The sequence below is a fragment of the Prunus avium genome, chromosome 2 (genome assembly GCF_965620075.1).
Source record: "Prunus avium chromosome 2, drPruAviu1.hap1.1, whole genome shotgun sequence".
NCBI classification, from domain to species: domain Eukaryota; kingdom Viridiplantae; phylum Streptophyta; class Magnoliopsida; order Rosales; family Rosaceae; genus Prunus; species Prunus avium.
In genome coordinates, this window is record NC_142285.1 from 29,762,378 (window position 1) to 29,788,112 (window position 25,735).

Here is a 25,735-nt window from a genome sequence, read left to right on the forward strand (position 1 = left end):
AAACAGTCAAAGTCACTCAATTTGAGAGCCCAACTGGCAACAACCTAGGGAAGTAGAGTGGCAGTTTCATCACGCAGAACTGCAAGTGAAGGTGGGCAAATTATCGGCTGCGGGCCGAAGTAGGTCCAACCTCACTATCAACCAATCACACTTGAGGCTCTCAATCCAACCGGGTCTTAGTTGACCTTATATTCCCCGAACTCAAACTCACCCAGATTTAATGCCCAAAATACCCTTCTTACATTCACGAAATTCCATGCTGTCCTTCTTCGTTTTTAATTCTGGTACAAAATTACAAAACCATAAAAAAGTCAATTTATTTATTTATTTTCTATTTTTTCTGAGTGTGTTGGAGCCTTCCAGTCACAGCCGAGAGCGCGAGAGCGAGAGAGATAGAGAGAGATCAGATGGATCAAAACTCCTAAACACTCTAAAGATTAAGAGAGAGAGCGAGAGAGAGGGATTGCGGGCTTTGAATTAGGGTTTGAGAATTTGGGATTTCAAAGCACAAAAGGAAACGAAGGAACTGTCCATTTTGTTGGTTTTTTTCTATCTGGGGCTTTCAACTAGGGTTTCTCTCTGTTCTATTTTGCTAGGGGTTGATGGTGTGCCTAGTTGTGGTTTAAAAGGTATTAATTTGTTTGGGGCTGTTCTTGTTTAGGAGGGTCTGGTGTAATGTGAGTGGAACTGTTTAGGGGGGGGTTTCTAGGGTTTCCAATGGGGAGCACAGGTGAGCATGATCGAAAACGCCGTCACTTTAGCTCCCTATCACCCACGGCTGCCACTGCTAAGAAGCAGCCTTTTTTGCCCATTTCTGAGGACAAAAAGGTGAGGCCTTTGTTCCTGTTTGCTTCTAGTTGCACATGTATTTCATTCTTAGTGTGAAGCAATTCTGTGCTTGGGTTTGAATTTTGGATTATTCGTATTGGGCGTATTGGTTTTTGTTATTTTGCTGATTTAGTTTGTCAATAATTTGAATAATTCAGCCCTATAGTCATTGTTGAAGGATTTATGTTGCTTTTAGTTTGAGGAATTTTACTACTTCATCAATTAAATTACCACTTTATTGTGATGCGCAAATTTTCAGTCTGTGGTTTTGCTCCCATCTATTTGTAATGATTTTATGGACCCAAAAGTTTGTGATGATTTTACCCAATGGAAATTGTTAGATGATATGGTTTGAACCCAACACAAAATTAATGTGGCCTGCTAACATGAATAATAGATAAATTGGGCCAGTGTTAAACACAGAGAACAATACTCTGAATGAAAGACAAGTTTAACTTGTATGTGAAAATTTTCGTTTTCATTTCTTCTCTGGTATTGTATGAATCCTCTTAGAGATACGTGCCTTTCTCTTGGTTTCTCTAATATCTGAGTTGCTTAAAGGTGTGTGGTAAATGAGTTTATGCTAAGAGATAAAGTATCCTAGTTGAGTTTAATGGTTCACAAAAATGTGTGTTGACTTGAAAACAATATGATTATTTAATAGGTCTGCTTGATACAAAGTCATCTAACACGGGCTAGGTAGAGTTAACTGGTATTTGACACAATACAAACATGATACTTTCCATCTTAAGGATTATGTGTGCGCTCCTTAGATATATTAACTTTACAGGCCCACACACACACTCCTTTTTTTTAGTCAAATATCATTTCTTAGTTAAGGTGGTTGGGCTATAAAATATGATAGGGTAGGAGAAGAAGAGAGAATATAAATGAGATGTTATGTAGTACTTATTTGGATGTTCATTGAAGACATGAAGAGATAATTTAAATTGAAGGCATTCATTTGAAAGTCAAATGAAACACATAGGTGATTTTCTTTAGATATATGTAATCTTCTTGTTTTTTAACTTATGTTGTCCTTTTTGACGTGTAGCTTGACATTGCTGTCCTTCAATATCAAAATCAAAAGCTATTACAGAAGTTAGAGACTCAGAAGGTTGAGTACTCTGGTCTTGAGAATAAATTTTCTCAAATGAAGGACAAACAAAAGCCATATGATACCACATTGTCAGTGGTCAATAAGTCTTGGGAAGAGGTAGGAACCCTTTTGTCTGTTATGACTTTCTCTCCTTTGCTTATGCATATGGTACTATATATTGCTTGAGGGGAAATTGACTATATGTTTTGACAATAGGTGGTTAATGACTTGGAATCATGTTCCATCCGTTCAAGAGAGTCGAGCTGTCAGCAAGATGTTAAAGAGAAGTCAATCATGGATGGTGAGGATCATGCTTGTTCTATGCAGTGGCGCTAGTTATGATGAAAAAGCTTAGTTAATTCTGGGTCTAACTTCATGAATCTGTGTGTGTGTTCTTATGTGTGTGTGTGTATATATATATATATATACATATATTTTATACTAAACTTGCTAGTTGCTGTAAAATTACTGAGTTGGCTAAGTAATGGGGGGTTTTCTCATGAATGTTGCATAGGGGGACTTCATTTTTAATTAATGCTGATTGAGTCATTCAATACTGTGTAGTGTTATTTCTTATTAGACATGATATTCATCCTGCTATCCAATTACATTGTATTATGTTTTTAGGGGCGGTACATCTATGGTAATCTAAAAGAATTCTTTTGAAGCCTTTAGGCATTAATGAATGCCTCAAGTTGAGATGAATTTTACACTCTCAGTTTTATTTAATTTTCAAAGTAGTACTATTATTATTTGCTCACAGTCCCCTGCTCCAATTCTGATTTCTTAGTTCTTTACCATGCTGTTTCTTCTTTTCATATATATGTTGTGAATCAGATGATTCACAGAGCTTGAAAAATTTATGGGGGTCTGGATTCATACTTTGCATACTTGTAAGAAGCATCAGTACTATGGGTGTTCAAATATACGTGCTGCTAAGGTTGCCTTGTATTGTTTATCAGATGGGGCTCCATCTGCATTGCAGGATGCTTTTCTTAACCGCCTTGCACAAGGAGGTGCAACTGAAAGTTCATGTACATATAACATTTCTAATCAGATGGAAGAAGGTAGAGGAACTACCTTTGAAAAGACTAAGAATATTATAGGTAATGTCATAGCTGCAATTGACAACCAGTGGCATGTGAAGGATGCATTGCATGATGCACTGTTGAAAGAGCTTCCAGAAGAAGGTGAGAGTTTAGGAGATTAGATGTATTTCACGTATCATATGTTGTGAAACATTTCCTTTCAAAATTATCCCTCAGATTTTGTGTGTGCTGCTCCTTTTCATAGGCACAAGTAGGCAGAAGACATCAAGTGACTTTAAAAATGAAGTTAAGAACTTGAGATTGGCATTTAGCGATATGTTTGTGAAGCATAAATTTCTGGCAAGGGAACTGCAGAGCCACCACGACATGGATGCAAAGAATAAAGCTGAACTTAGACGTTTAAAAGGTAAAATATTGTTAGAATCCTTGTTGGTTTTCTTTTCAAAACATTTTGGTAACATCCCCTTTAGTTTCTTTGTTGTATTTATTTTTTATTTTTTTGGGGGAGGGGGGTGGGGTGGGGGAAGGTAATAGTTAGGTTTTGATTTTTGGGTTTTTAATGTTCTCCGTCGTGGACAGTTTGTCTCTCTACAACGAGTCTTTGTCTCTCCATGATGGGTGAGTCTAATGTACCACCTATAATAGGAGTCTCTCTCTCTCTCTCTGTATATATATATATATATGAGCTTGTTGAATTGTTGTTATTCTTATGATGAGAGTTCTCAGTCCATTGCACTTTTTTCTTTTCATTTTTTCTTAATGTTATGTTTTATATATAAATATAAAAGTTGTTTAATCACCTGTCCTTCAAAAAGGAGGAAGAATTTTATTTCGGTTGGTTGTGATTCTCATGGTTTGATAGGTCACTGAATGTTCTTAAAGTCTGTTATGTTTTGGTTGTATTTTGAAGGGGAGTTGGAAGCTGCAGTTGGTGAATTAGCAGATAGTAATTGTCAACTAGCAACTCTTAAGGCAGAGAGTGATGCTGCAAAAGGGGCAGTTTTCCCAGTCCTAAATTTTGGGAACAAGCATGTTGATAGGGTTAGAGATAAGCAAAAAGATCTGCAAGATATGGAGTCTACCCTCAAGGAGCTAATGGTATTGTGCTGCCTTTTATCTCCTTGATTCACTTCTGAGAGCTGATTTTGAAAGGGGTAATCATGTTAATTGATTCGAGCTCTGCAGGACCAAGCTTCGAGTCGTCTAATGGACATAAAAGGCCTTCATGAAGAAAGGATAAAAATATTACAGCAGTTATCTAGTTTGCAGGTTATTTTACTGTGCTACTATGGGCTTTTTCTATGTAAATGCGAGTTCAACTTTACTCTTCACTTCTTGCATTTTTGAGTTCTTATTTAGTCATGTAAGTGAAATTGGGAGTTTTTTTTTTTTTTTTTGCAGAACATGGTTAAGAATGTGAAGTGTATTTCCTCTTCCCAAGCCTATCAGTTGGTGAGAGATCAAATAGAAAAGTCAAAGTCAGAAGTTTTTGAGTGCCAGGCCTTATTTGAGAAACTACAGGTTGTAACTGGTCGGTAGTTTCATTTATGCCTCTATCGGTAATTTTGTTGAAACTGTAGTGTCATTATGCTGATAGTTTCTTGTTCCTTGAAATCATTAGGTTGAGAAGGATAATCTTTTGTGGAGGGAGAGGGAACTGAATGTGAAGAATGACATTGCTGATGTTTTTCGAAGATCTTCTGCAGTTGTTGATTCTAGAATTTCTGATCTGGGTATAGAAATACAGAAACAGATTGAGGAAAGAAAAATGATTGAAGTGAAGCTGGAAGAGGCGTCAAGAGAACCAGGTTAGAGAAAATCTGATGCTTTCTTTTAACTCTGGAATTCTTGCTGCATTTTTTCGCTGTAGACACCCTGAAATTGTGTTCACTATTTCAGGAAGAAAGGAAATCATTGAAGAATTTAAAGCCTTGGTTTCTTCATTTCCTGAGGAAATGGGTACCATGCAAGGTCAATTACGTAAATACAAAGAGGCTGCTTCTGATTTTCATTCTTTACAGGCTGATGTGCAGTCTCTTTCCAGCATTCTTGATAGGAAGGTGGGTATTTATGTTATTCAGTGAAATTCTTGGTTGCATTGAAAAAGTTAAACTGTTTCCTTTCCAAACAGGTGAAAGAGTGCGAGACTTTATCTGCCAGATCCACAGATCAAGTTGCTGAGATGCAAAAGTTGAATGCTGTGGTATGTGTCTCTTCCTACTGTGACATAATTTATGTTGCATGCCGGGTGGAAGTGTTGAATTAGTGAGCTTGTCTTATTTGACTGAGGCTTTTTGTTAAGTTTATTCGTGAATAAGTACCACTTTTAAGTAGCCTGCATTTTTGGGATAAAAAGAAAAAGAGTAATCTTTGAGCAGTAGTGTTGGTTGTGTCCCTATCTTGTTTTCGACATGCATAGTAGATTTCTTATGTTGGTGGGTATGTTTTGTGGATTTGTTACATTCCATTTGATAGTTGGATCTGCTGAAAGTTTCACTTGGTATGCGCTTACATGCATATTTATATAATATTAGATATCAGTGGCTCTTGGGTTATAAAATGGCCTCGTCAACTTTTTCTTATGAAATATTAGATATGATTTGTTTAGCTTCGTCATCTTTTTCTTTCCCCCATTATTTAATGTAGGTTCAAGATTTAAAGGAGAGTGAATCAGAGTTAAAGCTGATTTTGGAAATGTATAGACATGAGTTGACTGATCCAAGGTAAGGTGCCTTTACAAGTGTTTGGTGGTTTAGTTATGTGCAACTTTCATTTAAGTACTTTGCAAAGAATGGCACTTTTTGAATAGCATCTATCCAGGACTTATCAAAAGAATTTTTAAAATTGTCTTGCATTTTTTGATATTAAATTGTTTCTTTCTATTAACTAAATCAATGCAAGTTTTGTAAGGTATGCAGTTGGGTTTCCCATAATTATTCACAACTGAATCTTTAAGGTCTCATGTTCGTTTATTTCCAGTTACATGATGCTGGCTTCAGTTGAACAATGTCATAACTCAATTGCAATAGTTAATGTGATTTTACCAATTCAGCCGATTTGCTTGTCATGTGTTGGTTTGGTTGTGCAAAGGTAACATGTGTTTGATGTGTGGAGTTTATATATTTGCAGGGATGTCTTGGAAGCTAGAGATTTGGAATGCAAGGCATGGGCTCGTGTTGAAAGTTTGAAGTCCTCTCTTGATGAACACACCTTGGAATTACGAGTTAAGACAGCAAATGAAGCTGAGGCCATTTCTCAACAAAGGCTTGCTGCTGCAGAAGCTGAGATTGCTGACTTGAGACAGAAATTCGAAGATTCCAAAAGGTATACTTTTCTGATGTGGTCAAACTGTTTTTTATTTAGTTATTTTGTATGATAGGAAACATAACTAATTTAGTAAAATTGAGTAGAAACACGTTGAACCAATGTTCCACCTAAAGATGTCTCAACAATACAAATACATTGGAAAAACGGATTACTTTTTGATCAAGAAGCATAAACAAAAACACATGCAGCCCAAAGAACCCCAGAGAAACCCAAGATACTGTTGATTCCCAGTTCACATTCAATTTATTTATTTATTATTTGTACTTATCGAGTCTCAGTGAGGTAAAGTAAGGAGAAAATATTATTATTTAACTACTACAAGGGTTTACTTTGAACCTCCATACTATATTTAAAGTATCAGAATAATTTTGCATAATCAATTAAGCCTTCATCTCAAAAAATGATTGGTTGTGGCTACTAAATCATGGGATTGACAATTTATGCTGCTGTCAGCCTTGTGCGACACTCTGCCTTTATCTGGGCTTAAAACCTGCTTGTTACAATGTAAAACTCTAAGCAAAATGCAGGTGGAATTATAACTTATCTATGGTTCTTTATGGTAACTGGTAGACTATTTTTGCTTAGGCAGTTCCTAGTTCTCGATTGACATGATTATTGCGTAGATGAATATATATATATATTTTTTCCTTCTCGATATTTCAGGGATATTTTGAGACTTTCTGATGCTCTGAAGTCCAAAAATGAAGAAAATGAGGCATACTTATCCGAAATTGAGGTTAGTTCTCTTCTTTATATGTGGACGAGATCTTTCATTTGTCATTGGATAGTTCTGACATTTTAGTTTGATTTTCTTCAGACAATTGGACAAGCATATGATGATATGCAAACTCAAAACCAACATCTACTGCAGCAAATTACTGAGAGAGATGACTATAACATTAAGGTGATTAACTCAGCATTTCCTTGTATCAGAAGGTTTGAGGTGGTGTAGATTTTGTATCCTGTAGTACAGAAAGGGAAAAAAAACACAGGCAATTACAGCATACAAAATTAATAACTATGCATAAAGTTTCTAGCATGGTTGAACTTTGATGACGTTAACTATGTATTTATTGTACTTTAAATGTCAAATTATATGATAGGATAAAATTATTAATATTTAACAAATAACTTTTTTTTGTTGTAAAAGTTAGTTACTTTTATTATAAAAAAAATTATGTTGAGTATTATTAGGAAGCTTGAACATTTTCTTAAAATTGGTTACTTTATATTGATTATGGTTTTTAAGAATAATGTAAGCATGCATCTTTCTCGGAAAAGAAAGGACTTTATTAATATAATCTTTCATTGATTCCTTTGGTTTTATTTGTTTTTTAGTTTCTTAGGAGTAAATCTTTTAGTTTCTCATTGTTGTTGGCTGGGACGTGAGATAAATATAAAATTGTCAAATGCGACAAATGTGGTATTGACTTATTGATTATGACTTTATATTTAATAAATAGGGCTCAGGTTTAAACCCATGCAATCAGAAATCAACAAATTCTTTTTAAGGTAAAGACACATTATTTTATTTGGCTGGTTTGAACAACCGTGATCATCAGGGCAATTAGTTCCCGGTTAACAGTCAGTCTGAATCTGGTTTCTAAAGGTGTTCTTTTCATTGGATATTTTTTCTTTTTGTGATGTCAACACCTACCAAACTATAATTTTGTTTATTTATCTGCCTCCTCCAAACTGTTTGTTTGGATGAAGTTATATTTGAAATATAATTGTCAACCTTTGAAAATGCCAGTAATGCATGGAACAGAAGGTTAGTGGTATTTTTTCCTTTGGCAGATCTATGCATGCATCAGTCCACATGTGGTAGGCTAAATTGTTGGATTATTATATACACGTTCTAATATTAAGCTTCAATTTGCGCTCCTTTCTTTCAGCTTGTTTTAGAGGGTGTGAGGGCTAAACAGCTGCAGAAGGCTGTACTCATGGATAAACGGAAAATGGAGAGGGAGATTCAACAAGGCAATGCATCTCTTCATTTCTATAACATGAAAGCTGCTCGAATTGAAGATCAGGTATTTCTAAACCTCCTGTAAAACTTGAAATAAATTCATATGGAGTTAAGCTGAACTGATTGTTTGATACTTTCTTTACAGTTGAAAATATGTAGAGATCAGATTCAGAAACTAGCAGAAGATAAGTTTCAAAGAGCAATTACATTGGAAAATACTCAAAAGAGATTGTCGGATGTCAGAAAGTCATCTCAGCAAGCACGGGAGGCTTTAGAGGAATCACAATCTAAAGTTGACAGAAGTCGAATGGGTCTGTCAGAGCTACAGATAGAACTAGAGAGGGAAAGGTATAGTGGACATTCTGCTCCGCTTCCTTCCAATCTTTTATAATGATTGTGTGACCTCATATTTTGTTGTTTGTTAGGTTTGAAAAGAAAAGAATAGAGGAGGAATTGGAAATTTTAAAAAGAAAGGCTTCACGGCTTCGAGCGCAGACAGAGGGTTCATCAATTGTTGAAAAACTTCAACAGGAACTTGGAGAATACCGGGAGATACTGAAGTGTGATGTCTGCCTTGACAGGACAAAACAGGTATCTATTAACTCAACTTATATTTATTTAATTCCCGTTCCACATTTCTTAGCTTTTTGGAGGTGAAAATGTCCAAATATTGGATCCTAGTCAAGTAAATATGTGGACCAACATGGAAAATGTGAAGGTGGGTATGACTTCTTGTGAAATTTATAACATCCTACAGCACTTCTGTAATGAATTAGGGCATTAAATGATACATGAAGCATCACAAAATTTGTGGATTTAATTTTAAACTGAGATAACTTCTATGAGGAAAGGTAACACATTAATATCTATTTGTGGTTTAAAAATCTTTTGTTATTTAATATCTGTTTAGAGACCAGTTAGTCAGAAATTTCATGCTTACTATCATTGTCATTGTTATAATCATCATTGTGGTCATCATTATTTTGGAGTTCTGGCATAGCACTTAGTTTCTTTTCTTTATCTTAATGCCAGGTTGTCATTACAAAATGCTATCACTTGTTCTGCAACCCTTGTGTGCAAAAAGTAATTGAAAGTCGACAGAGGAAGTGTCCACGGTGTTCCATGAGTTTCGGCCCTAATGATGTAAAATCTGTATACATCTAAAAGGAGATGGATGAAACGTTAATGAGACCTGCATCATGCATGTGCTCCAGTGCTTATGATCTCAGACTTGAATTATGAATTCCCGCAGATTCCCATGTAATTGTTAAATTAGTGAAATTGTAGAGAAGCCTTTGTTTAGGAGCAGCTCTCCTTCCCTCATCAAACAGTGCAAATTACCTTAGTTTTGCTGGTTCTGCTTCTAGGTTGTCAATTTAACTCAATTTTCTAGTGCAGAATAATCTTTTGCCCCTTTTAACTGCTTGGAGCACTGGAATCTTTCAATTTATCGTTTTCAGATTTATCCAAACGACCCATTGAGATTGTATTCCTGGTGGCGATGCAGCCTGCATGATCGTAAAAAGAATAAGATTTTATGTTCGTAAGTCAAAAAATGGGGTTCTCTGATTTGCACTTGTAGTCAGTGTCTTTCTATCCGAGGGTTTTGTTTCTGCCGAAATTAGATGAACCTGTAACTGAATTTTCAGCTGTACAGATTTTGCTAGATGTTTAGGTAGATCTTTTCAAGATGTTTGGTGCACAACATTTCTTTAGAGATGTAATTGTTCTTCAGATGGATTATTCATTTATTTATAAATGCGAAGATCTCAGTTTTGATCATTTCTTCTTAGTAGTTTATCAGCAAATTTTCTTATTCTTATTTGGACGTTTGGTTCAAGCCTTAGTGGTTGGCATTTGTAGACCTGTGGGCGTTCTATCCTTGTTTCTTTTATTATTTTGTTCCGAAGGGATTTTGTTTGTTCTAATTTATGTTCTTCCCCAAAAAGAAAGGAGAAAAAAGCTTCATAAGCCTAGTCGACCTTTGATCAGATTGAATTGGATTGGGAAATCCATAATTCTACATTGGATCGTATGCAAATTGGCTAAACATAATCTGTTTTGAACCTGAGCACCCCTGGATTATTTGGACAATTCTTTGGTTCATGTGATTTCTGATACACTTCCTCGTGGCATAAACCCTAAATCCTAGAGTTCCAAACTACAAAAACCAAAAATGCAATTGGACGGTAAAAGAATCTACGAGGACGTAAAGTATAAGAGCACATGCTCATTCTATCTGCCATTTTGAAGGGAGTTTCTAATTCATAATTGAAAAACTTCAGAAGTACAGGAGCGCACGGTCAACAACTGAAAACATAAGAACCAAAGTTAAAAGATGGTCTGAACAAAAGTAGCACACCTTTGGTTTAGGGTTTTTTTTTTTCCATGTCTAGAAAGGGTAATTGAGTTAGTAAGTTGATTGAGGACGTAACATGTCGAGTGAACCAGAAGCAAGCAAATTGTTGATCCGAAAATCTCCTAATGTTAGGGTTACTATTCCATGACCACTAAAACAAAGCACGATCACAATCGCAGTAGAAGAAGACTGAATATTATATACTGTGTTTGCATAATATGAGTTGGAGAAGTTATGTGCAGAGTTACATAATTAACTTGGGATGAACATCACCCTATCAAACAATAGATGGGAGATTATGCACTGGAACACATACCAACACTGGAGAGAATTTAACATAAACAATTTAGCCATCTGTACAAGCAGTCAAACATAATGCAATTGGGAGCAGATTTTGAGGATACGTCAAGTATGGTAGTCTCAATGATAATATCTTTAACTTCCAATTCCGATCCACATCGTCCGAGTACATTTACAATCCCCTGAAAATACAAACAGAAATCCAGTAAAGTAGGTTATAAACAATGACATGCAGCAACAACTTTGCTTATTGGAGGGGGGAAAAAGGCATCCCATACAAAGCCCAGTTGGTAAACAAACCACTGTCCAGCATCTAAATCAGTCTTAGAAACATGAAATAAAATTTTGGACATGCCATAGAGATGGAATCTTTTTTTCCCTTTGGAAAGTACATTTCCTACGGTAAATTTGAAACACCTCTGAATAGATTTGTTTCATGAACTTTTAAAACACAACAAATCTACAAAACTGAATAAAGTGGTCTAGAGTCATGACTTCCTGCGGAAGAGACTCTGTCCCACAATATGATGGGAAGATAGCAGAACCTTTGGTTCCAAGGTCTTTGACTTGCAAGAATAAAAGAGTTGAATGCTAAACAGTTCAATGGAAGAACAGTTTGAAGTAGACAGTTTGAATGCTTGGTTATGTGAAGAACAATAAAATCCCTTTCTTACTCTAGAATTACCTTGCTTAAGTTGCTAACTGCTGGAGCTGCCAAGATCAAAGTCCATTGTATAGTCATATTCAATAGTTGGAATTACAGAGGCAACAAATTTCAAGAATAGGAAAAGGTACCTACAAAACAAAAAATTACAACAATAAAAAAGTTGTTGAATTGACAGTTCAAGGTACTGGTCTAGTAAATCATGACAATAATGTTATTGTAGGATCCATATCTGACAAATTGATGATGAAAGAGTATGAGATGTTTTTATCGATATTATCCCGCATGCTCAATACAGCCATTCTGAGATAACCTTATTTTCAGAACAAACCTATTTTGACTCTTAACTAAATTATATAGCTTTTATATGTGACTCGATTACTTGATTGGTGTTATTAATCGGCAATTATCTACTCGATACATTTTATAGATCAACAATTCTTTTACGACCCATAGGGGGGACGCCTCAGTGCTTATGACCCAGAGGGCCTTGATGGTGTTAACTTTTCAAATAGCAATAGAAAAAAAATACTAAAAACAAAGAATAACTAATAAAATCATTACGTGTCAAACAATTAGCCTCTGTGTGTGTAAAGGCATACAAATGGGTGAGTCAAGACAGGAAATTACTTATCAACTTCTGGTTCCACTCCACGTGACATAAGTACATCAATAATCTTTTTCATCACAGCTCCATGTCGGCATGGATGGACAGATGCATGCTTTCCAGGCATGTGGGGATGGTCCTCAATTGTTACCTGTGTACAAATGATTGAATGTCAAAGCAACGATTTAACCACCAACGCAAAAAATAACCAGCTTACTGCATAGAAGACAGAACAAAATTATCACACTTAACAGCTAATGTTTAACTCTATCCCATGGAAGAAAGTGAGTGCATATCGAGTAAATAAGAACTTGATAAAAGTACCTAAACTGAAAAAATAAAACAAGGAGGAAGAACACAAGAATCTAGATAATATCTTCATCAATTCCCTGAGTTGGAAAGTTCTACCTAGAGAAGTTAAGCAATAAACAACAAACTCGTAGCCTAAAAAGGGTAACATCAATAAGTCAAACACTTTATAAACAATTGTGTCCTGTAAAATGAAGTAAACACATCCTCTTTATGTGGCATTATCCATAAGGCATGGTTTCACACGAGACTGTCAAAACAGTTATACAAGCAAGGAATAATATGATTCTGAGGCTCTCACAGTTTTGCGTGCATGATCTTGACTGACATCTTCAAGTACGAGCTCTGCTTGTAAAAGCATCCTTGACTAACAGCATTAGAAATGGAGTTCAATTAGTCTTTGAAGTCTTTATATCAGCAAAAAGTTACATTTTAGAGAAAATGAAATTAGACAAACTGAGATACCAACACAAATATAAAATTTTAATAGGTCTAGAAACATGTAACCATAAACCAACTCATACATTCTAATAACCAATTAGCCAGAGACCAAGGCATAACCAGGATTGAGGAAATATAAAAAGTCAGGTACCTTAACACAGGCTGGAACTGAAACAAAACACTGGTTTTATTGACAGTATTTTTATTTTTTATTGTAGGGACAATAGCAGAAACATCTTTTCTAAAATTGATTGTTTACTTTTCATCTTTATTTTGTTAAGATGAACTGGATCTTTAATTATTTAATTGCAAGAGTACTTACAGGTACCAACCCTAACAGTATTGAGCACCAAGCCAAAGAAAATAAGGGGAGGAGTAAGTTTCTTGCACGACATATATATGTATATTACCTATCTTTAAAAACAATACACGCACACTCTAGAGTAGCAAGTGAAAAACGAATACATGCCAAACTGAGCCAAGGACTTAATTGGGGCTCAGCTGGCTAGTATGCTTTCGTTACTACTCAAGCTTGAAGTTGATCCAGGGACCCTCCACTTAGCTGTCAACTTATTTTATTACTATCTCAGCTGGAAGAACTTGGTTTCCAACAACTACTTTTGCAATATATATCAGCTGTATAGCACATGCACTCAAATAAATTTTAACATTTTTCAGGCACAAGATCATAGAAAAATACAAGTTACTAAAGAATATAAATGACAAAAAGAGAAAAGCCAAATGGTTCTGAGTCTATTTTATTAGAGTATTTGGCTCTATAAGTCAAGCTAGGAACGAATTGAAACCAACGTTGCTGTTTCCAGTGAATTTTCTGGCTGTCGTTCCAGACGATTGTGTTCCTTTAGCTGTTACTTAATGTTAGTTGCATGTTAACGTTCTTTCGTATATGGTGGACTGCTTGTTTGCCGCTCTTGTAATTTCGGCTTTATTTTAGGTAAATATTTTGTACTTGACTCTGTTGAGCTAGAGAACGATCTTAACATGTAGACTTCAACTCACTCAAGTTGAATACCAAATGACAGCAATTCTTGATAATAACAAAAATTTGGAAAAGAAAACAGCTAGTTACTGAAACAAACCTCATCATACCCAGTAAGCCACACTCGAGGAGTTTGGTAATATTTATCATACCTGAAAGTGAGTAAAATCAATTAAGCTATTGATGCCAACATAGAATTAGCTACACAGACCAACAAATTGAAGTGAACTTCAATTGCCTTATAATTGAGCTATCCAGAAAGCAACACTTTATTACCAAAAAGTTTGAAATAAAAAGCAACCATTTCTCCAAAAGGCAACATGCTTCTAAGTTCCACATGGGGAAAATATTGGACCTGGTCAACAGTTAAAAAGAAAACGAATCTTACGTAATGCTGACATCATAGGTTCGTGTTCGTAAAATATTGTCATCATCAGGTTCATGAGCAATAATATAAGTTCCCTGCAATTTAAGACAAACCCAAAAATTCTTAGCTCTCTACGATATATTAACATCATTTTCATGGTTGAAAGCAAAAATTAACATCCAGTGCAAGAGACTAGGGAAGAAGGTTGCTCAAGATCTAGATTAGATAATATATAAACAAAGTTTCAATGAAATATCACCTTCTCTATAACTATCCCCCTCACTCCTACCCAAACAAGAGACTCTTAGCCTCCTCCATCTCTTATTTTGTTTGCACTCATTAAAATTGCATACAAACTATAAGTACTAAGACTAGGGCATAACCCAACTGGTAGTCACACCTCTTGTTTAAAGAGGAGGTCAAATTTCCCTCCCCTGAATGTTGCTACTAATCAAAAGAAAAATAAATAAACTATATCATGTGTATTGCACAGGCTACAACATGAAACTTATCAACAAGTAGACCCCACACAAAGCCATAAAGTTTCAAAGAGACAAGAACTATCACTGCACACCAATTAAACACTTACAGGATCTATTTCAATGTTGTCAGCTTCTTCATAGTCAGCCATGTCAGGAATATCGTCTTCATCTTCCCCTCCAACATGTGAAGGGACCAACTTCACAGCCTTATTCTTGCTGATTTCTAAACTTTCAATGGAGGGTAAGTTTTCCTCCTCGCAACTTCTATCTTTTAAAGATAAGAGATAGTCTGAGTCAATGGTTCTATGAAAATATTTGTGTACTTTAACCAAAGTAACTTACCCTTTGGCTTCCCATGGGTTGCCAACCAGCCATCATTATCTTCATTATCAAGAAGAACTTCCATACCAGCAGCTTCATACTCCTCTTCAATAGATGCAGCCCTCCGTAAGCAAGGGACTGAATAAGAAGTAAACAGATCACCCAATGTAATTAAAGGTACAGGGCAGCGATAAGCAAGGGCAGCAGTTTTCTTTAAGTTTATACTTGAGAGAGAGAAACCCACACACACACACAATACTGGGCAGTTAGCTCAAATGGTTCTTGATTCAATGAGGATTAACTCCAACCAATTGGATTGCTTGAGCAAACTTTTAACTTTTTGGAGGCCAAAAACAGAGTATAAGACAAAAAAATCTCTTTGCTTGGTTTTCTTTCATTTACAGAAACCATGAAAAGGATCACAATAAAGGTGGCATAAATCAATGATTAAAATGGGAAATGATACAAAACATTGAGCACTAGCAATATTATTATGCCTGAATATTATAATCCCCAGTAGCTATTAATAACAAGATGAAAATTTGTCGCAGGAAGTGGGAAAAAACAAAAAGGATTGCAAAGAAATAGAATAGTGTGATGTCATCATACCATTTCTAGTAATCAAATACTGCTTTTCTGGTGGTAAGTATGGCTTCCTCTTGCTTGGCTCACCTGATTCCCTAACATGATATGAATCGAAAGGAAAATACCGACCAAAAAGTAAGATATCACCTCAAAACCTTGTTCGTAAAACAAAAATAGAGTGATGAGAATATACAAAAGAAATAAAATCCAAAGAGATTAAGAATTGTAGCCATCACTAATAAGACTCTACAATCTAAATATGTAATATAACTATTCAACCAGCATATTTGAAAACTCTAAAACAGGCTGCTTTCTCTAAATTCAAATGATCAGAATACTTAATCAAACAAAGTTGTTCTTGTCTCTACTTTCTTTCAGCTATTTTCAAATAAATTTACATCCCTTTTCCTTTTTAAATTTCATCTTCCTGTATTTTTACTGAATTTGTTTTAAAACAAAAACCCATAAACCCAATTGATAGATGGGTTGTTTCTTTTATTTAACCCTACAATTCAGCCACGTTGATTGAAAAAATCAGTGGCAAACTCTTAAAACCCTCGCTTCACTTCCCGAACTTTATTTTTTCAACAAATTCATAATAGCCATTAGTCAAAAATGAAAACCATAAACAATCCAAACATAAAGATAACAAATTACAATCGAGTAAAAATAAAATATCGAATTTTTACAATAAATAGAAACAAAGGGAAGGAAAATACCAAGACCAGGTGGGGCACTTGGAGACGAGGTTATCACCCGCAGTGACGAACTCGGTGACGCTGAGAACACCCTTTTCTTTGAAGGCTGAGACCGTACGAGGACCTGTGATTTTCTCTACGGTCCCTTTGAAGGCCTCGTGAAGCTTCTGCGACAGAACCATCCTCTTTCTTTTTCTACACAAAATAAAAATCGCTGCTTTTCTTTGCTTTCCTTCACCAACACAGAGAGAGAGAGGGAGAGAGAGAGAGAGAGAGAGGGGAGAAATAGACTCTTGGGAGAAGCGATTTCGTGCGTGGTAACGACAGATGATACCATGTGCATGGTTCTGTCGTTTATTCGCGGAACGACGTATTCCAGGGAAAACTAAGACGACGCCGTTTAGGTGAGTTGCTCCGCGTTCAGCTTTGGGCAGTTTTAGCAATTTTTGAAAGAGATATTATTAACTAGCTAATAATGATTTAAATTAGTTCGAATATGAGAAATTGCATTTAATATTGCAGAAAGAGTAAAGAGCTTCGCTAAAATAAAGAAAAGAAACATCTACAATAGAAATTAAAATAAAAAACCTATAAATGGACTTGATTCGAATTCAATTTGACATATTAGGTTCATATTGGACTGAATTTGGATCAATTTTAAATAAACCGAACTTGTGCCAAATTCAATTTGGCTCGACTCATTTAACACCTCTACTTTTTGTCTGATACTAACGAAGAAGCAAAGTGTCTACCTTTGCAATGTTTTGAAGGATATACAACAAATTGTAGTTTGATCTTGGCCATACGGGTGCAAAGTGATTGACATTCTAATTTTGAAGACTCATTTTACAATGTTTTGAAGGTAATTAGGTGTCTACATTTAAAAAACTTAGGGGCTTCAAAGTAATCCTTATCTAACTTTTTATTTTGGTCAAATCCTTATCTAACTTCAACTCAACCCAACCCAATCCCTCCACATCCTATGTTTGTAATGATACTCATTATTAGTTTTGTCACAGCCCAAAGTACTCAGCCACTTTCGACCACACAGACAAAAAAACAAAAGTGCTCAGCCACTACAAATAACTCAAGCATGGAGACTTAATCTACATCTTGCCTGTCAATCCTACGCTCCATATTTAACATATCACCAAAATATTCAACGTGATGAGTAATTTTTGCATGTTCTGGGTACACCATGTGGTTGGTGTACCATCCAATATACATAGAACATGTGGGAATATTGTCTAATACACATAAGACGAAAAAATAAAATATTTCCACATGTCCTATGTATATTGGATGCCAGGAAAAATATATAAAAATTTGAATTTGATCCAAGGGAGATGTCAAATATCACACATTAAATTTGAATTTGATGACTTATGTGGCAATTTGACATATAATAGAGTTTTACATTCTACCCGATATGTCAAATTAAAAGATTATTTTATTACATATTGTTTATTGGTTTCCTACAATCTAGGTACATTAATTTAAAAATAATAATAATATAATAAAATAACATCACACGGTCAAATAACCAAAAATAAGAAAAATGTTGTTCCACGTTGGATTTAACATTTCAGTTAGAGTGAGTCTCAGCCACTTTTTCTAGCCACTAAAAGTGCCACGTTAAATTTTTGAAACCTTATCAAACCAATCAGAATCATGATATTACATTGGTTTCGTGTGCTGCATATATAAAACGAACCAAACCTAACCACATATATAAAATGAACCAACCCCTACATGTCCCATGAACACCGCAACAGGCTAAAAATTTATGGTTGGTATAGCATAAATTAAGGTTAAAAAAGGAATCCTATCATGACAAAATATGTTCATATATAGTAGTTTCACAAAAATGCAAATTGATCTTTTCAAAAAAGCTAAAATCATAATCCCCATTATCATACCGTAACATTCACAAAAATTTAAATCCATAACTATTTCAATACATGAATTTGAAAAAAAAATTCAAAAGAAAGTTTCGCATTTGCATTGCTTTTGGCTAATTTTTTTTTATATAAAAAACCCAGTGACTAAAATGGTATTTAATCTAACAAACTTAACATAAACTAATCACAAGTCTTTAAATTGGAAACTTTTGATAACAAAGTGACCAATTTGGTTAAATTTGTTTTTGAGTGACAAAATTGAAATTTCATGTAAAATTTAGTGACCAAAAGAGTATTTTATTTCTTTTTTTAGGAGATTCATATTTTATATTTTTCATTAGTTTTTTTTTGGTCGGAATATTTTTCATTAGTTAAGAAAATAAAAACAAAAAATAAACCCTATCGCGTAAGTCTCTCTGCCTCCCGCAACTCCCTCTCTCCCTCCTTCCTCTCCTCCTGCAACGCCAGCGCTTCGCCGGATCTCTGCCACCGCTCTACCCAACCTACTAGATCCTTTACGTAAAAATAAGGGTAAGCAAATGGGGATCCCTCCTATCCCCTGCTAGCTGGATTAAGGTGGGTTACTTTCTCATAGTCCCTAATGATCTATCTCACTTTTTTCTTCTATGGAATCAGTTGACTGAGACGAAAGCAATTCGAACCCATCTCAAATCTTCCCTGTGTGGGATTTTAAACCTCTTACCGTTCGGCCAACGACTCTTTGGGTCTTAAACGTTGCTTCTGTCGGCCTTTATGTGCAACAGTCCACCAGTAGCGGAAAAGAGGGTTACTGTACATACAAGAGTCTCCTTGCTCCACGTTTTTAGGTAAGTGAACCTTCGTTATAACATTCCTTTTCTTTCACTACTACAAAAAGGGCAAAAGACGACCAGTAAACAACGACGGTAGCTCAAAAAACCGTCGTTGTTTTTTAAAAGACGACGGTAATAGAAACCCGTCGTAGAAACATACTTTAAACACCTAAAAAACGGCACATGTATAGATATTTTGAAACCACGACGCACCAAATTAAAAAAGCGTCGTCTTATTACAAAGGTATTTTCAGAGTTAAAATATGAACCTAAAAACAACGACTGCATCTATGAAATCACCGCCGTAGAAAGTAAAGACGACGATATAAAAATAAGACGCCGTGTTAATTAATTAATAAACACGACCCAATTTTCTTATTCAGCGACGCATAAATTCAAAGGAATCTACGACGGTTAATTACAAAAAAAATCGCCGCTTTAAATTAAGTTACCACGACTGTAAATATAAATTTATCGACTTTTTAATTATAATATACTACGACGGTATCCATAACTCTACTGTCGCATAATTGTACTAACCACGACGGTTTGTTAAATTAACGACGTACAAATTTTATGCCATTATTCGTCTATCATTACCAGAATGAACTCTGTTCCTCATCATAATCGAACCAGAATGAACAAAGGCAATGTTTTAGAAGTGGATGATGTGCCAATTACTCTCACAAGGAGTTTGAGGGCAAGAAGCTTGTCTCAGCCGCCAAGGAAGGTCTCAAGCTTGATGAGAGTGAAGACGAGGCAAAGAAGAAGGAAGAGTTGAAGGAGAAGTTTGAGGGACTCTGCAAGGTTGTGAAGGATGTTTTGGGTGACAGAGTGGAGAAGGTTGTGGTGTCTGACCGTCTGACCGTGCTGGACTGCCAACATGGAAAGAATCATGAAGGCTCAGGCCTTGAGGGATAACAGAGCGGCTGGGTACATGTCGAGTAAGAAGACCATGGAGATCAACCCAGAGAACCCCATCATGGAGGAGCTGAGAAAGAGGGTTGATGCAGACCTTGTTCTCCTTCTGTGCAGAAAGACAATTTTTTAGATGATGTGTGCGTGTTTGTGTTTTTCAGATACACAAACGCGCACACACATCAACATCCAAACTGAAAAATGAAAGCGAGATGAGACAGAGAGGTGATGTGCCTCCAGAGAATTGAGAAAAAGTTGAAACCCTAATTGAAAAATGAAGACGACAGAAAGACAGAAAACCCATTATTTATAAACAAATCTTATATACCACGTCGGTTTTTTAAAATATCGACGTTTATATATAACATACACGTCGTTTAAATTTAAAATAAGGTCGTATAAATTATTTAACAACGACGCTATATAAAAATGACGTTGTAATTTTTTGGAAAATTAATTTATTGTGTAATTAAAAAAATTACACGTCGGTATGAGTAATTAAAACGACGTGGTATTAATTTTTAACGTCGTTATTATTGAATATAAGGTCGTTGGGTAAATTGGAAAATGACGATTCATCTTTTTTGAAGAAACATGCGTCGTGTAATTCGATTTCAAAACGTCGTTTCATTAAAACATACCGTCGTTTAAAGTAATATTATAGGGCAGTGTTAACAATAGCGCCGTATAATGTATCATACTAGGGCGCATACTATTAATAGCGTCGTTGTTATGAAAAGGTTTTTTATTATTTTAAACTTTTCCCCTTCCTGACCCATACTTGCATTGGTTCCAAACCCGAGAAAAACTTTCAAGCTTTTCTCATTTTTCATTCTCCAAGAACTGTTTCAAACTTTCAAGCTTATCTCCTCTTCGTCTTCATCTCTGAACTGAAACACCAAACTCCAGAAGAAAGCTTTCATCGCAAGCAAAGGGTAAGCATTTCTGGAAGGATTTTTGTTCCTGTTTTGCATGCGCATATCATTTTCGTTCTTTTAAATCTTTTTACATTTTTTCTTTCCAAGTTTGATAAAATTTGCAGACAAAGACGAAAAGTTTCCAAGTTTGAACACTACTCTGGTTCTTTTACTTCAACTAAATAAGACGACGGTGGCTTGTTATTTACGTGGTTAGATTTATAGACCACGACGGTTCGTCAGTCACCCTAGCGTCGTGTGAAAGTGTTCGTCGTTGTTTTTTAAAATGATATCCTTTTTTTGTTTTTGATTTTTAAGGATATATTCATCGCATGTTTGATTTCTCTGAACAATGGTTTTTGTTTCGAAAATCTTTTTAATTATTTTTCTGCTGATAATATTTTACGTTGTTCCTAATTTGTTTTTGTGGTATAGACGACGGTATATTAATATTTACGTCGTTTTATTTTCAATACCACGGCGAATGTTCATTATTAACGTCGTTGTAATATTTAATACTCTGTTTTTATTATATCATAAGACGTCGGTTGTTTATTATTTACGTCGTTGTAATATTTTATCACGTCGGTGATTAATTACCGTCGTGTAAATTTATTATTACGTCGTTTGTTTTGTTCTTACGTCGTTTGAAATATTATAATACGTCGTAGTTTATAAATAATCATCGTGGTTTTTCTTAATTTCACTGATATATTTTCACTTGCAGGTTTAATTTGTCTGTAACCATGGTTTCTCAATCCCAAAGTAAGGAGTCTGGCTTGAAAAAAAATGAATCCTCGAAGAAGGAGCTTAGAGTTGTAAATCCTCAAACCAAGGCCTCGAAGAAGATAAAGTTTGTTTCATCTTCTGAGACAGAACCAGCCAGCACGACAACTATTTCTGAGGAGGCAAAGTCAGGTCGGGGTATGAGCACAATGCCCCGTGTTGTGCAGAGAAAAATTCAGAAAATCAAGCCTGTTGTTGAGTACAATGAAGAAGGGAAACCTTATGGCCGTGCACATAATGAGATGCAGTCCTACATTGGTGTGTTGGCACGCTCCAGAGTCCCACTTGTGGACAAGAAATGGGTTCAAATATCCAAGGATATAAAAGAGCAGATTTGGGAAGCCGTTGACATGGCTTTTGTGGTTGGTAAAGGGGGCAAGCAAATGGTGCTATCTTCTACCGCCAAGAAATGGAAAGATTTCAAGTCTACACTAACGAGGTTTCATATCCTTCCATTCATCAAGGAGCAGGATAGATTAAGGCAGCCCCCTGAAACATACAAATTCATAGAGAAAGCTCAATGGGATGCCTTTGTAGCTTCAAGGTTATCTAAAGAATTTGAGGCTGTGCATGAAGAACAATCACAGAGGAGGGAAAAACTTGAGTACAATCATGATTGTCTCGAAAAGGATATGTTGGTTTTAAGGAGGACTTGAAGGAAATCATGCCTGGGGTAGATATTGATCGATCTACCTTATGGAAAAAAGCAAGAGAAGACAAACATGATAACATCCCGGATCCAAAGACTGCAGAGAAAGCAAAATTAATTGTAAGCCTACTCACTCTGTTTTAAAAATTTTATTACGTTTGCTGTTATATTTTTCCGTCGTGTGAAAAGTTTTACTACGTCGAAATATTTTAAAAGGCGTCGTTAAAGGTCTGAATATGGAATCCATGCTCTGTTTTTTGTAATTATATCATAAGACGTCGGTGGATTATTATTGACGTCGTGTTAATATATTAATAACGTCGGTATTTAGTTAGCGTCGTCTTAAATATTATATTACGTCGATTGTTATGTTATTGAGTCGTGTGAAATATTATATTACGTCTATTTTTTATAAATAACCGTCGTTTGTTTCCTTATTCTGACTTTTTATTATGTCTTTTTGTTAGGATGATTTACAAAAGCAAGTCTCTGAAGGCACAATTTCTCTGTCAGGATCCAATGATGTTTTGACATTGGCTTTGGGTCCCGAGCATCCAGGAAGAGTTAGAGGTGTAGGGGCTGGGGTTTCCCCTAAGCAATACTTCAATTTACCTAGACAACAGAAGGTTAGGTTTGCTGATCAATTGAAGGAAAGTGTAAGACTTGTCCTTCAAGAAGAGACTTTGAAAATGGAGGCTAGATCAAGGGAAGAGAGTTTAAAGATGGAGGCTAGGACGAAGCAATTGGTAGAAGCTGAGAGGGAAAATTTGCTGAGTCAGCTTTCAAAAATCATCCCCAATTTTGATCCAAGCCTGCTGAAACTGAATACATTGTCCCAAATCCAAGGGCAAAGTCCCAAAAATCCAATGTCTGACAAAGCAAGCTGTTCTGGGGCACTTGATGTTAGAGCCCTACAATTTGAGGAGGATACTGCCAAGAATGGGGAACAGCAGGAGGAAATGGTAACGTCTTTGAACTTTGAATTCTCTGTTTCTCTGTTTATATTTACCGCCGTGTTAAAGTTATACCACGACGCTCTTTATTAAACCGTCGTTTGATGTTATTCAGACGTCTGTAATTATTTCATACCGTCGTCTGTTAATGTTTACCACGACGGTTTATTTATTTGTTTTAATTTTTCTACAATGTCATTTATATATTTCTTTATTTCTTATAACAGAAATCAGGGGAAGTTGAAAAGAGAGTAGAAGGAAAGATACTTGAGATAGTTGAACAGGTAAATTCTCATAACTTTGCTTTTTTCAATTCTTTTTTTCAATAATGGTCCGTTTGGATGAAGGAATTGCCAATTACATAGAATTCTAAAATGACGGAAATTAGATTTCCGTCATTTCAATTTCTAGCAATTGAAGATTTCAGTTTCTAGCAATTGAAGATTTCAGTGTTTGGATTTATGCATGTCGGATTTCGTAAATGACAGAAATTGAAAATTTCAATGTTTGGATATCTCATGTAAATTATAAATGATAGAAATTAAATATTTCGAAAGAAAAAAAAAACTGATAACCGACATAGAAGGTATTCCTCGAAGTATAAAATAACATATCGTTTGATGAACTAAATAACTCAACTTAAACAAATAGAACATATTAGCAAACCAAATCACTCCCCACGTGCAATAAACATCAGCAACATACTCTTTTTTTTCTCAATTGGGAGTGCCTTCAGCATCTGAAATTGTTTGTCATTTTCTATCAGCCAAGCACATGCTTTAAGTTGTTCATTTTCACTAAGACCTGGTACTGCTTGTACTTCAGCATATACCTCTGCTGGATCAAGGTTCTTAGTATCAGCACGGATAAACTCTTCAAATGATAAAGCCATTCTAGCAATCGAATAAGCAATAACATCTTTGACAGCACCTCTTTTCTTTGTAGGAAGAATATCAGAAGAATTTGATGCACGATTTCTTCTCTTTTGACCATTTGTTGAGGTTGGTGAAATATCATCAATAACATGAATATCTTCTAAATCTTGTGTATCACCATCCAAATCAACATGATCAACTTCATCAGTAGGAGTCATAACCTCAGTTGCATCTGCACCTGTTTCAGCGCCCTCTCCAGTGGCTCTATCTTTGCCACACAAATCTACTATATCATCCCAATTTTCTATAACTTTAAATCGAAAACCTCTAGCATCGTCATGAGACTACCAAACAAATAATCAAAGTCAAATAAGAATCTTATAAGTACTCTTTAACAACAGAAAAAAACAGAGCACATGATTAAAAAAAAAAACTTTTAATTAATATATTTACCTTCACATATTCTTCCCAAACATGATCTTCATCTATGCTTATCATCTTTTTTGTTGAATCCCAACTGAATCCACTTTGACTTAATATATCACTCACTACTCCATACAATTAGCCCCTGCTTGTTCACTTTTGCACGTTTAAAATACAATTAGAAAGGAAATTAGGTAGAGAATCCCAACATTGGACATCAGTAAGCATGACAACATGTGATAGAATAGTCAAGTACTCATAGAAACAAATAACATAAGAATTAATGATCATTCTGATTAACTTTTTCTAAACAAAAAAACAAAAAAAAAACCATGAAGTACATGAAACAAGATAAACAAAGGTCCAAGTGTGAACAATAAATCAAGAATTAATGATGCCTCGTTGCACTTGATAATTATGGAACATCTCTACTGCCAATGTGTCTCGAAAGTTTGTCCATTGATCAGTAACTTGAACACTTGCAATCCTATCATGAGCATTATTTCCCTCCAATGTCGAATGATTTGATATGTCATGATCCACAGAAGCTAAAAATTCCAAATCTTGAACTTCTAAAACAAGATCATTAGCTTGCTCAGTTCGAATGAAGTTATGCAATACAAAGCATGCATTTATGATTCTAACCTGCGTTTTGATGTTGAAAAATGAAGGTGTACGTAATATACTCCATCGTTTCTTCAATAGTCCAAATCCTCTTTCAACTACATTCCTTGCAATTGAATGACGTAGATTAAATAACTCTTTGTAATTTTTAGGTCGATTGTTCCCACTCCATTCACTCAAGTGATATCTAGTTCCTCTATACGGTGCTAAAAACCCCGGTCCATTAGTATAACCCGCATCCACAAGATAGTACTTATCTACAATAAGAAATTTTAAAAAGCAAATTAGATATAAAGAGCTAGCTTGTATTGAAAAAAAAGAAGAAGAGAGGAAATAATATCAATCTAATTTAGAACTAGTATTAAAACTTACCTCTTGCAACATGAAATCGGTTGTTCCTACGTAAAGCATCTCGCAATATACGAGCATCAGATGCAGAGCCCTCCCATCCAGGTAATACATAAATAAATCT

General features: G+C 35.4%; 3 protein-coding genes across 3 annotated transcripts; 1 reads left to right on the forward strand and 2 right to left on the reverse strand.

The window, feature by feature from the left end:
• The first annotated feature begins 322 nt into the window (after positions 1-322).
• On the forward strand, positions 323-10,054 carry HUB1 (histone mono-ubiquitination 1). The gene is made up of 19 exons (XM_021976857.2): positions 323-828; positions 1,883-2,044; positions 2,144-2,228; positions 2,890-3,117; positions 3,221-3,382; positions 3,887-4,074; positions 4,162-4,245; positions 4,378-4,497; positions 4,598-4,784; positions 4,876-5,036; positions 5,108-5,179; positions 5,623-5,699; positions 6,106-6,300; positions 6,967-7,039; positions 7,121-7,207; positions 8,199-8,336; positions 8,418-8,620; positions 8,698-8,863; positions 9,305-10,054. The coding sequence occupies exons 1-19, from the start codon at positions 718-720 to the stop codon at positions 9,434-9,436; spliced, it is 2,631 nt and encodes an 876-aa protein (XP_021832549.2). The 5' UTR covers positions 323-717; the 3' UTR covers positions 9,437-10,054.
• A 750-nt stretch (positions 10,055-10,804) lies between these two features.
• ATG3 (autophagy 3 (APG3)) lies at positions 10,805-16,716 on the reverse strand. The gene is made up of 10 exons (XM_021976858.2): positions 16,427-16,716; positions 15,732-15,802; positions 15,144-15,260; positions 14,909-15,069; positions 14,341-14,414; positions 14,053-14,104; positions 12,813-12,878; positions 12,226-12,353; positions 11,617-11,726; positions 10,805-11,113 (listed from the first exon to the last, which is right to left on the reverse strand). The coding sequence occupies exons 1-9, from the start codon at positions 16,585-16,587 to the stop codon at positions 11,630-11,632; spliced, it is 927 nt and encodes a 308-aa protein (XP_021832550.1). The 5' UTR covers positions 16,588-16,716; the 3' UTR covers positions 10,805-11,113; positions 11,617-11,629.
• Positions 16,717-24,011: 7,295 nt separating this feature from the next.
• On the reverse strand, positions 24,012-24,714 carry LOC148296811 (uncharacterized). The gene is made up of 2 exons (XM_088248635.1): positions 24,670-24,714; positions 24,012-24,560 (listed from the first exon to the last, which is right to left on the reverse strand). Exons 1-2 carry the CDS (start codon positions 24,712-24,714, stop codon positions 24,012-24,014), a joined length of 594 nt encoding a protein of 197 aa, XP_088104761.1.
• Positions 24,715-25,735: the final 1,021 nt, after the last annotated feature.

Coding starts and splice junctions, on each gene's coding strand:
- HUB1 (XM_021976857.2), top strand. CDS start 718: ATGGGGAGCACAGGTGAGCATGATCGAAAACGCCGTCACTTTAGCTCC. Junction 829..1,882: donor CCATTTCTGAGGACAAAAAG/GTGAGGCCTTTG, acceptor TTTGACGTGTAG/CTTGACATTGCTGTCCTTCA. Junction 7,040..7,120: donor CATACTTATCCGAAATTGAG/GTTAGTTCTCTT, acceptor GATTTTCTTCAG/ACAATTGGACAAGCATATGA.
- ATG3 (XM_021976858.2), bottom strand. CDS start 16,587: ATGGTTCTGTCGCAGAAGCTTCACGAGGCCTTCAAAGGGACCGTAGAG. Junction 14,415..14,908: donor ACAACATTGAAATAGATCCT/GTAAGTGTTTAA, acceptor CTTAAATTGCAG/GGAACTTATATTATTGCTCA. Junction 12,354..12,812: donor AAGATCATGCACGCAAAACT/GTGAGAGCCTCA, acceptor ATTTGTACACAG/GTAACAATTGAGGACCATCC.
- LOC148296811 (XM_088248635.1), bottom strand. CDS start 24,714: ATGATAAGCATAGATGAAGATCATGTTTGGGAAGAATATGTGAAG. Junction 24,561..24,669: donor TTTGGGAAGAATATGTGAAG/GTAAATATATTA, acceptor TTTGTTTGGTAG/TCTCATGACGATGCTAGAGG.